The following is a 12,497-nucleotide window of genomic DNA, read 5'->3' on the forward strand; positions in this document are numbered from 1 at the left end:
AGTTTTCTGATTTGACATTATATATCTCAGGGTGTACATAAGGTAGTTCGAAAAACTGCTTTTATTTTGTTCCCAATCATGTCACCTGTAACTTGAGTACAATTTTGTGTTGATACGAAAAAGCAATCAAAAGTTATTACAAATTTTTTTTTATTTTAGTGTCCAAAAACATCTCCAAGTGTCCAAAAGCCTCTCCAAACAAATAAAACATAATAATTGTACATAAGAACTAATTACTCATGCAAACACAGCAATGACTAATGGTTTAGATAGCATGCAGCCATGATTTTAGTAGTTTTATTCTGTGCCATTTGAGTCATCATTGAGTCATCATGGATAGTCCTACATATTTGGGCAGAGAGTCTTGTGATCAATCACTCTAATCACATATGGCCACCAGGAAATGGCACCAAGTATACTTGGTGCCATTTCCTGGTGGCCATATGTGATTAGAGTGATTGATCACAAGACTCTCTGCCCAAATATGGAGGACTATCACCACTGGTTGGAGAAATCTCAACCCAATCCGATTGGTTTAGCATTCCATGACGCTACAGCATTTCCGATGATGTCATCTGATCCAGGAAAGCCGGATAAAATGTTTGTAGCCAGATAGCAAGATGACAGATGCTGTGTGCACATTTTGCTTCATGTGGGTTATCTAATGGTCTATGTATCCGATTACTTTTTGTGTGGGCTCGTTTTAAAGATAATCGCCTCTAAGTAATGGTATGTGATATTTTATGTTCTGTTTATTTTTGTGAAGTTATAAGTGAAAATGTGGCATATGAGCATCACCTGTTCACATGATACATAAATGTCAAATATATATACAGTACTTAGCTATTACTTACTATATATTTGTTCTGTGAGTAAAACAAATAGGCTGGTTGTGTTCTAGTCTTTGAGAGCTTTTCAACAATATATGAAACATAGCTATTTGATGAGATTGATGTTTTTACCGATTACAATAATATGGACAGTGCAAAGTTTTTATAAATGATCAAAACTGAACTTTTCTGATTTGTCTGAAAATTGTTCAGTTTTGGTCATAATGCCAACATGCATTGTAAAGTAGAGCTTCTGAGATTTAAAACGATATGTATTTTGTGTTGGTCAAGACTTTAGTTATTAACATTTTGATAAAAAAAATAATAATAATTCTCATCCGCTGGCGGGCCCATCCGAGCTTATAGTCCACCTTTTAAAAACATATATTGAGACCCCTGAATTCTGTTAAATGCATGTTTTTGAATGCAAGAACGCATCTTATGTAAACATCATCTAAGAAACACATCTGACTGAAGTCAGGTGAACCCTAAAAGTGTGTAATTATGCAAGGCTTCCTTAAAAGTCATTCAGGCAACCCACAAAGTTGATTTTGAAATTATGCAGTTTTGCACATCCCTAAACAGCTGTTTAATGTTTCATGGTCAAAATTCTTTGTGTCTGTTTAGTAATGGCATCACCAACAGATATAATGATGATGTTAATTTGTTATTGTTTATTTGAAGAGTGCTATGTGTTTTGTCTTCATGGTCATTGCACTTCTTTGCACTTTTGTGTGCCCAGGTGACGGTATCAGATGGCGGTCCCTCCCCCAGGCACACCACAGTATGGGTGGTGATCCAAGTATTGGATGTTAACGATAACAAACCGACGTTTCCAGAGAAGGTGTATCAGGTCCGTTTACCTGAGCGCACCCGTAAACAGCGTGGCTCTCCCATATACCGCGTATTTGCCTACGACCAAGACCAGGGGGCCAATGCTGACCTCTCCTACAGCATCATTGATGGCAATGAGGATGGGAAGTTTGTTATCGATGCCAAAACTGGAGTGGTTTTGTCACCCAAGAAACAGTTCACAGCTGGAACCTATGACATTCTTACTGTGAGTTACCTGACCTTTTACCTTCTCAAACACCTTTGATAATCTTTGATATAAATCAAGCTAAAACCATCTTAAAATAGTTTTACATGGTTTCTAGCTGGTCCAAATTAGTCTAGATGGTTGATCAGTGAGTGGACCTGATTTTGACCTGGTAGACCATCTTGGTCATGTTGGTTGGGGTGTAAGACCACCTGTTGGACCAACAACAACCTTAAGTGATACCATATCTGATGTCCCAAGGCAATAAAAGTCTCAGTGAAGTTGTGAACTTTCAACTCTGTAAAACACCCTCTACACATATAGTTGCCCAGTGTTCTCAATGAGATAGCTGACATTTAAAAGTTTCTCTTGTAACAGGTTGTTCCTTTTGTTTTCATTCAGAACAAAGGTCAATGCTTGATGCATTGAGTCTCCCATTTTAGTTTATTTCTGTTGAAAGCTTTTCTTTTAAAGTCTTGTATTCCTGTCCTACTGGTCATCCTGTGACTTTTGCCCAATGACCCCAGGTGAAAGCAGTGGACAACGGGCGTCCTCAACGCTGGGCGACTGCTCGTTTGCATATCGAGTGGATTCGCCGTCCTCCTCCCAACCCTGTGCCTCTTGCCTTCGACGAGCAACTTTACAACTTTACCGTCATGGAGACCGACAAAGTGGCAGATATTGTTGGCGTGGTGTCCGCCCAGCAGCAAGGCTCCACCTCCTTGTGGTTTGACATCACAGGTGAGTGGTCGGACTGGGATAAATTGAGTTAGAATGTAGTTTTTTCATGTTAATTGTTAGGAGAGCTAGTATTTTGCAATGTAGCTTTCGTATGAAAGTGGAGTCAGGATTTAGTAAAGGTAAACCTAAAACAAGCAAAATGAAAAATGTCTTGGTTTCAAGATTAGGGATTATGGCAAAATGTCAGGGATTAGAAATATATAAAAATCGGCCATCGATTGCTGTTGGGAAATTTAGAATATAATTGCCTTTCATTTATAAAAACTATAAATGTATATAATTTCATTATTTACGCATTAGTCCTTGCAGACAGGCATTACTGCTCAATTAAATGGTATAGATTACAGATTAGGGAATAGAGTAGGTTTTATTTTGATATTTTGGATTAGAGTTAATAATAGTCAGAAAATTTGTTCACTGCATGATTTGTGGTGTTTTGTTGCTATCCTATGCCATTCCATGGTCACCATGGCGATTGCTTGCGGCTGTGTATCTATGGCGATGTAAGGTTTGTACACACATACAAACAGTTAAACAATTGATCATGTTAAAAGTCAAACTGCCTTACTGTGTCAGTTGAGAACTTTATACAGAAATGTTTTAATTATTATAAAATGTGATTTAATAATGGACATTTAAAAAATATGTATTTTATTATATTGTATTATTTTTAATAATAGCTATCCTGAATATATACCTATGAGCCAAAACAATATAACCACCTGCCTAATATGCTGTTGGTCCTCTGCGTGCCACCAAAACAGCGCCGATCCGCTGAGGCTTGAACTCTACCCCCTGAAGGTGTCCTGTGGTATTTGGCACTAAGACATTAGCAGCAGATCCTTCATGTCCTGTAAGTTGTGAGGTGGAGCTGCCATGAATCAGACTTTTTGGTCCAATAAATCCCACATATGCTCAATCGGATTGAGATCTGGGGAATTTGGAGACCAGGGCAACACCTTGAACTCTTCATAATGTTCCTCAAACCATTCCCGAACAATGTGTGCAGTGTGGCAGGGTGCATTATCCTGCTGAAAGAGGTCACTGCCATCAGGGAATACCATTGCCATGAAGGGGTGTACCTGGTCTGCAACGATGTTTAGGTAGGTGGCACGTGTGAAATGGCTAGGCCTAGGGTTTCCCAGCAGAACATTACCCAGTGTATCACACTCCCTCCACCGGCTTGTCATCTTCCCACAGTGCATCCTGGTGCCATCATTTCCCCAGGTAAATGGCACACAGGTACACAGTCGTCCACGTGATGTAAAAGAAAGCGGGACTCATCAGACCAGGCGACCTTCTTCCACTGCTCCAAGGTCCAGTTCCGATGCTCACGTGCCCATTGTAGTCGCTTTTGATGGTGGACAGGGGTCAACATGGGCACTCTGACCGGTCTGCGGCTATGCAGCCCCATTCACAGCAAGGTGCGATGCACTGTGTGTTGTAACACATTCCTCCCATAGCCATCCTAAAAATGTTCTGTGACTTGTGCCACAGTAGACCTTCTGTCGGTTCGGACCAGACGGGATAGCCTTCGTTGCCCTCGTGCATCGATGAGCCTTTTGGTGCCCAACACCCTGTCGCCAGTTTTGGTTTGTCCCTCCTCTGACCACTGTTGGTAGGTACTCATTACTGCTGACATCACTGCTGACCAGAAGCACCCCACAAGCCTTGCCATTTCAGAGATGATCTGACCCAGTTGTCTGGCCATAATAATTTGACCCTTGTCAAAATCGCTCAGGTCTTTACTCCTGCCCATTTCTCCTGCATTCAACACGTTGACTATGAGAACTGATTGTTCGCTTACCTTCTAATCTACCTAGACCTTGACATGTGGCCTTGTTAGGAGATGATCAACGTTATTCGCTTCCCCTGTGAGTGGAAATAATGTTTTGGCTCATCAGTGTACAATATATTTCAATTTCAGGATTCCAATTTGTGTTAATATTAAACAAAAAAATAAAATAATTTAATGTTAAATTGTGATAATTACACAGTAATGTTGAAGTCATTTTTCTTTAGGACTTTGACTTCCTGTAGTTCTAGAAATAGGAGACTATTAGAGAGTCTCGGAATTTCCCAGAATGCATCATGCATGTGGTTTGGTGTTCAGATACCTTCTGTTTGCTTTAGCCGCACCTGCTCTGCACCCTTTCGCTACTCTTTCTTTCACTTTTTTCTCTTCATTCATTTTTGCATTAATTTTCTTTTCCCCTTCAACAACTCTCCATTCTTCTGTTGTTCTATAAACCCTCTTCCATCTTCTCTTTCTCTCTGTCTCTCTCTCACTCTCTCTCTTTCTGAATGCTTCGTATGGGAAGGTCCTCGCTCTTTCCGTGAGATGTTCTATATACTCCAGACAGCTTGTGGCAGGAACTGTTCTACAGAAGGTATCTTTACCAGTTCAGCAGAACTCTTTTCCTCTTTTCTTTCTCTAAATCTGCTTTCTTCTTTATCTGTGGTTTCTCTCTTTCTCTTAAAGGTCTGTGTCGTGATCTCACTTTCTCTGTCTTTAAATCAATGTCTGCCTGTCTCTTTTTCTAACTCTCTGTCTGTGTCTGCCTCTCTCTTTCTCTCTCTCTCTCTCTCTCTCTCTCTCTCTCTCTCTCTCTCTCTCTGTCTCTATCTCTCTCTCTCTTTCTCTCTCTCTCTCTCTAAATAAGTTCAGCAGAACTGCTATTGCTCTGTTGCTGTTTAACCATCAGCTGGCTCTGCTTTCTCATCATCCCCTGGTGTTGTGCTGTTTTTCTCAAACCTGACTGGTTGGGGTGTGGATTTTAGGGCGGGTACCTTGATACCAATATGATTTAAGCATATGTGCAATGTATGAGTATGCATGTGCATGTATGCTCACTTTAGATGTATTAGGATGTTTACTGTGCAGCAGAGATTATAGTTTATTTCCCTGTATGTGCGTGCGTGTGTGTGTGTGTGTGTGTGTGTGTGTGTGTGTGTGTGTGTTTGCGTTTATTTATGATGCACCTCAGGCCCCTCTGGCGGTCATTGACCCAGCCTTATCATCAGCAGCCTGATTAATGCACCATTAAACAGCCAGTCGAGTGTGGAAAGGTCAGGGGTCAACCCAGGGTTAGCATGCATGTGTGTGAGGACAGAGAGGTTGGACGGTGATGAATGAAAGAGTGTGTGTGTGATTCTGCCATGTGTTCCAGCAACAGGCAGAACAAACAGTAACGCATAACGCCCTGCCAAAACACACTTTCATCTCCGTTTACACACACAGGGTTTAAACACTGATGCAACTCCCTGAACCACTTCTTAAAGGGATAGTTCACCCGAAAATTAAATAATATTATCATTTATTCACCCTCATTTGGATCTAAACCGTTTGACTGACTTTCTTCTGTGGAACACAGTTGGAGATGTTTTCTGGAATGTACATACAATAAAAGCACCATGAAAGGAAAACACAATTAATGTACCATAAATGTAGTCTATATGATTTACCAACCGAAATGTAATTTGTTATTCACTGAAAATGTTCCCCTTCACTCAATAGCTTAATCTCAATCATGATCGCACAATTTAAATATGTCGCAGGAGTATGCATGCCACCAGATTTGGTATCAGTATCTATGTTTCCATCCAAGGGTTTTTTTTTTTTTTCGACAAAAGATGTAGGGCATCAAAAAGTTTACGATAAAGCTGATGGAAACACAATTTATCGCTAAAATTTCACAAGTGTCGACATAATATTTTTCCGTTTAACTCTAGCTCATAAACTCTATGTCGATAATTCAAATGTTGCAAAAAACTGGTTTGGAAACACTTTTTGTCAAGAAAATTGGAATTAATGCAAAAATGTAGTGTCACATGTCACATTTACCAATCGTTAGCCTGTGTTAATCATGACGACAAGGTATACATACTTGAAAGCCAATTTATTGTGCATGAAGCATTACTCGCATTTATGGATTGGTCTTAATGGCATACCTGCACATATCTGATGCTGCAAACATATCTGTGTCATGACACTTCCAGGAGTGCCAACACAAATATCTCATATCATGCACCTTTCATCGACAAGTGCACGGAGTCCAAATGAATGGCCTCTCTTTGCAATTAATTTAATTGTGGTAGCCATCCATTCATTTATTAAAGTTGCTTTTCCACACCATTCAAAATAATAGACAGCAGTCATGGAATTATCCCACAATACAAAAAAACATATCATTTCTGTGCACAAAGTAAAAATAAATACACAATACTAGGAGAAAAGCATCAGTGTGCATTTTAGGAACACTAACATATAGCCCAATTCTACAAAATTATTGTTTAGATTACTTTTGAAAAAATGCCGGCAAAATTCCCTGTATTAAATTAAATAAATTACCAAATGAAAAAAGCATTACATTAAAAAAATAAATTACCAAATGAAAAAAATAATATTGTTAGTCCTATATACTTGCCTTTTCTTTAAACAAACTTAAATTAGCCTTAACCTGTTCTGCAGATGAACAAAAATTGTCTGAATGACATTCTCAGAATGTTCTACACTTTTTTTCAAGACCATACACTATCAGAACTATTTGTCCAATGCTGAGTTCACTTTCAGAAAATTAGCTTTTAAACATTTCAAAACTTTTAAATATTTTAAATCTAACCCTCTTTAACTGGGATCACATTTGCTGAGCTTCTTCAGAAAATGTAAATTGCATTATGATGCTAAAATTAATTTTAGATGACAATCAAGTTCAGTTGGTCATTAAAAGTTGCTGGAAAAATATGCAGGACATAATGCAGTTGTGATGGCAATGCTTCAGATTAGATGATTATTTAAAATAGCCTATTGAATATCAGGAATGTATCATATGTAAACCCTGATATTACACCGCATCAATTTTTCTTTAATAGCTGTGCACAGAGCATATACACATCGATGGATGGTCCTTATACTAAGACCAAAAGTTTCCCCCGCTACTTGGTGCAGGATGCCAGCTTGAACAGGGCCATAACGATTCATTTTTGGGTCAGAACCGTTAGCAACCTGCGATAGGCGCAACATCAAGACCAATATTACAGGCCTATCAGAAGGGCAACAGCTCCCTTTTGATTGCAGTTCCTCATCTTCTGATTGCTTTTATTTGTGAAATTAAAATGACAGTAAGCTGGCTAATTTCAATGAATTGTCTCAATACTCTCCCCATTTTACAAAGACTTTGGGGGAGAAAAAATTAGGGACATCTTGGAGGCAAAAAGGTACACAATTAGCGATATACATACATTTCTGAATGGAAACAGCTTAAGGGCAGATTTCTTTTGCGATAAACCAAAACTTATGTGACAAAGTGTTTTTTTTTTTTTAGCATGATGTCATCATGCACATCATTTTTATCGATAAAAGTCCATTTGAATGGAAACAGGCAGAAGACAGCAAATTTCAGTTTTTTTTTTTTTTTTTCGCATTTACACTTTGTCGATAACAAAACAAAATCCCATTGGTTCTCATGCGTCACCTGACAGATCACAACATGGCAGCTTTGTGTATGCAAAAATGCAGCTACAAGATTTCCAGTGAATAACATTTAAAAGTTTGGGTCTTTCGCTCACTTAATTCGGAGATTCTGAAGAGCATGTTTGTGTACGTGTATATGGGATGTGTTATGCATGTGTATTAGTGTTACTGTTTGTGTGTGTACTTGTCTTTTGGGGTGAGGGTGGGGAGGGTGTGTAGAAAAAATAAATGCAAAACGTTCTATACTTTACTATAAGGTTTTATTTGTTAACATTAGTAAATGCATTAGGTACCATGAACTAACAATGAACAATAATTATATAAAGCATTTATTAATCTTGGTTAATGTTTATTAAAATAAATACAAACGTTCAATGTTAGTTCATACTGCATAATGTGCACAACTTAATTTTTTTTAAATGTATTGGTGTATATACTGTACTGAAATGAACATTAACCCAGATTAAGAAGTGCTGCAAAAGTATTGTTCATTGTTAGTTCATGTTAACTGTTAATGAATAAAACCTTTTGTAACGTGTTACCATGTTCATTGCATTATTAGTGCATATTAGTTCATTATGCATTTACTACATGCTCACATTTGCAGCTTTTAATTAAAATTTTTTTTTTTTTAAAAATTAGTGTTTTGGACCTTGTTTGCTTATGTTGACTAATATAATTAACTAATGTTTACAATTATAACTTTATTGAAAAGTGGTGCTGGCAACCTTAACTTGTATATGTAAGAAGTGTATTTTGTGTGTGATACATATGTAGGATGTGTGCATAATGCATGTTGCATATGTGGGGTGTGTTTTTTGTGTTTCTTTGTAGAATTTGTGTAGGACATTATGCATGTATGTGTTGCATATGTGGGTTGTGTGCATTTTAAGTGTGTGTTTTGCATATGTGGGATGTGTTGAATATTATTTACTCTGTGTGTGTGTGTGTGTGTGTGTGTGTGTGTGTGTGTGTGTGTGTGTGTGTGTGTGTGTGTGTGTGTGTGGAGAGAAAAATGTGGGTATATTGAGGAAATCCCTTCCTGCTGCTGTTTTAAAAAGTAAAACCCTGCAGCGCCCCCAACTGGTGTACATGGGAATTACATTTGTGTGTGTTTGAAACTGCGTGTCTATGCAATACTAATATATGTTTGTGTGCGTGTGTGTGTGTGTGTGTGTGTGTGTGTGTGTGTGATCTCCCCCTTTTTCTTGATGTTAGACTGAAATTGAGAGCTCTTGTGTTTAATTGTGTCTCTCTTTCTGTGTAAGGTGGTGATGTGGACAGTATGTTCGACGTTGAGAAAGGTGTTGGCACTGTCATCATCGCTAAACCTCTGGATGCAGAGCAACGATCATTTTATAACCTCACTGTGGAGGTTACCGATGGAACTAATGTAGCTTACACTCAGGTAAACACACACAGGCACATGCAAATAAAAACAAACAAAAACTGAGGTACACTATCTGAACTCTCTGGACCCACCGCCAAAGGGGGGCGCTATATCGCGAAATAAGTTTACACTTAAAACGTTAAAGTCCCCGGATACAGAAGTCAGGTATATGTGGTATCATTTGAAAGCTTTGAAACTGAACTTTTCAGAGAATACCATCACTTTTGCATTTATGTTACGTAAAATAAAATAAAGCCTTAAAAACCTTCCATCGCAAACGAGCACCATCTAGAATTGACGACATAAAAATATGCCTATAAATATAAAAGTCTTTCACATAGCACTTAAATAGACAAGTGATATATCAAATAAAAGCTGTCATTCTCAGAAATGTGACTGTATCATTTATTTTAGCATTTATTTTACGTAAAATAATATAAAAAAGCCATAAACTTTGCGTTGCAAAGGAGCACCACCTAGAGGTGACAACGTATAAATATGTGTTCGAATATAAAAGTCTTGCACATAGCACTTAAATGGACAAGTCATATATGAAATGAAAGCTCTCATTTTCTGGAATGTGACTGTATAGACTATTTTGTCACCCTTACACCACAGTTCGAATGATTATCAAAAGAATCACAAAGTGAAATATCCCAGTAAGACAACAAAGACAAATGTATCATGTCTGCTCCAATCACTGCTTCTGACCCTGCGCTCTGACCCCAGCTTGGCTGGGATATGCAAAAAAATGGGGGCAGTGGTAGCTCAGCGGTTAAGGCTCTGGGTTACTGATCAGAAGGTCAGGGGTTCAAGCCCCAGCACCACCAAGATGCCACTGTTGGGCCCTTGAGCAAGGCCCTTGACCCTATCTGCTCCAGGGGCGCTGTATCATGGCTGACCCTGCACTCTGACCCCAGCCTAGCTGGGATATGTGAAAAGAAGAATTTCACTGTATATGTGCAAATGTATAATGTGTGATAAATAAAGAAAATTATTATTATTAATTATTTGTAAGCCCCAAAGTAGCCAAAAATCTTTTTTTCAAATGAGCCATTATTTACTTGTCTGTGAGCCTGACTGTTTTATGTCAAATGTAGCAAAATAAATAAAAAGCATTATATACAAATCATTTGCAAAATATGTTATCAGCTATTGAAAATTAAATGTTAGATATCACAAAGTTGATGAAATCAGCTTTACAACGACCCCTGGATTGAGCTTCTAGTCCATTCAGTGGCCGAGATATATGACAAAACAGTGGGAAACATGCATTTCCTAGTACTTGCTGCCATCTAGTGAAATGAAATAAGACTTTTTGCAGGGAGATAGAGCAAACAGACCCAGAATTACACTATATTGCCAAAAGTATTCGCTCACCCATCCAAATAATTGAATTCAGGTGTTCCAATCACTTTCATGGCCACAGGTGTATAAAATGAAGCACCTAGGCATGCAGACTGCTTCTACAAACATCTGTGAAAGAATGGGCCACCCTCAGGAGCTCAGTGAATTCCAGCGTGGTACTGTGATAGGATGCCACCTGTGCAACAAGTCCAGTCGTGAAATTTCCTCGCTACTAAATATTCCACAGTCAACTGTCAGTGGTATTATAACAAAGTGGAAGCGATTGGGAATGACAGCAACTCAGCCACGAAGTGGTTAGCCACGTAAAATGACAAAGCGGGGTCAGCGGATGCTGAGGCGCATAGTGCGCAGAGGTCGCCAACTTTCGGCAGAGTCAATCGCTACAGACCTCCAAAGTTCATGTGGCCTTCAGATTAGCTCAAGAACAGTGCATAGAGAGCTTCATGGAATGGGTTTCCATGGCCGAGCAGCTGCATCCAAGCCATACATCACCAAGTGCAATGCAAAGCGTCGGATGCAGTGGTGTAAAGCACGCCGCCACTGGACTCTAGAGCAGTGGAGACGCGTTCTCTGGAGTGACGAATCACGCTTCTCCATCTGGCAATCTGATGGACGAGTCTGGGTTTGGCGGTTGCCAGGAGAACGGTTCTTGTCTGACTGCATTGTGCCAACTGTGAAGTTTGGTGGAGGGGGGATTATGGTGTGGGGTTGTTTTTCAGGAGCTGGGCTTGGCCCCTTAGTTCTAGTGAAAGGAACTCTGAATGCTTCAGCATACCAAGAGATTTTGGACAATTCCTTGCTCCCAACTTTGTGGGAACAGTTTGGGGATGGCCCCTTCCTGTTCCAACATGACTGCGCACCAGTGCACGAAGCAAGGTCCATGAAGACATGGATGAGCGAGTTTGGTGTGGAAGAACTTGACTGGCCTGCACAGAGTCCTGACCTCAACCCTATAGAGCACCTTTGGGATGAATTAGAGCGAAGAATGCGAGCCAGGCCTTCTCGTCCAACATTAGTGTCTGACCTCACAAATGCGCTTCTGGAAGAATGGTCAAAAATTCCCATAAACACACTCCTAAACCTTGTGGAAAGCCTTCCCAGAAGAGTTGAAGCTGTTATAGCTGCAAAGGGTGGGCCGACGTCATATTAAACCCTATGGATTAAGAATGGGATGTCACTTAAGTTCATATGCGTCTAAAGGCAGATGAGCAAATACTTTTGGCAATATAGTGTACATGCTTATGAAGTTAGGGAAAAAAATAGATATTTATCATAAGATTGTAAACATACACCGATCAGCCACAATATTAAAACCACCTGCCTAATATTGTGTAGGTCCCCCTCATGCCGCCAAAACAGCGCCAACCCACATCTCAGAATAGCATTCTTAGAGGCTATTCTTCTCACTACAATTGTACAGAGCGGTTATCTGAGTTACCGGTGACTTTTTCAAAAAAGTCTGGCCATTTTCTGTTGACCTCTCCCATCAACAAGGCATTTCCATCTGCAGAACTGCCGCTCACTGGATGTTTTTTATTTTTGGCACCATTCTGAGTAAATTCTAGAGACTGTTGTGTGTGAAAATCCCAGGAGATCAGCAGTTACAGAAATACTCAAACCAGCCCATCTGGCACCAACAATCATCCATGCGATTAT

General features: G+C 39.4%; 1 protein-coding gene across 5 annotated transcripts in view; it reads left to right on the forward strand.

The window, feature by feature from the left end:
* LOC127422217 (protocadherin Fat 3-like) overlaps window positions 1–12,497 on the forward strand; it is a 127,254-nt gene that overhangs the window by 39,083 nt on the left and 75,674 nt on the right. For 3 of the 5 annotated variants that reach the window (XM_051665558.1, XM_051665557.1, XM_051665559.1), the window contains exons 5-7: window positions 1,573–1,890; window positions 2,397–2,610; window positions 9,352–9,491. In XM_051665558.1, the coding sequence (XP_051521518.1) occupies window positions 1,573–1,890; window positions 2,397–2,610; window positions 9,352–9,491 (672 nt within the window). Of the gene's footprint in view, window positions 1–1,572; window positions 1,891–2,396; window positions 2,611–4,931; window positions 5,001–9,351; window positions 9,492–12,497 lie in introns of all 5 variants that reach the window. The other 2 variants (XM_051665555.1, XM_051665556.1) reach the window with 1 other exon arrangement.

This window comes from Myxocyprinus asiaticus, chromosome 31 (genome assembly GCF_019703515.2).
Source record: "Myxocyprinus asiaticus isolate MX2 ecotype Aquarium Trade chromosome 31, UBuf_Myxa_2, whole genome shotgun sequence".
In the NCBI taxonomy this organism is placed as follows: Eukaryota; Metazoa; Chordata; class Actinopteri; order Cypriniformes; family Catostomidae; genus Myxocyprinus; species Myxocyprinus asiaticus.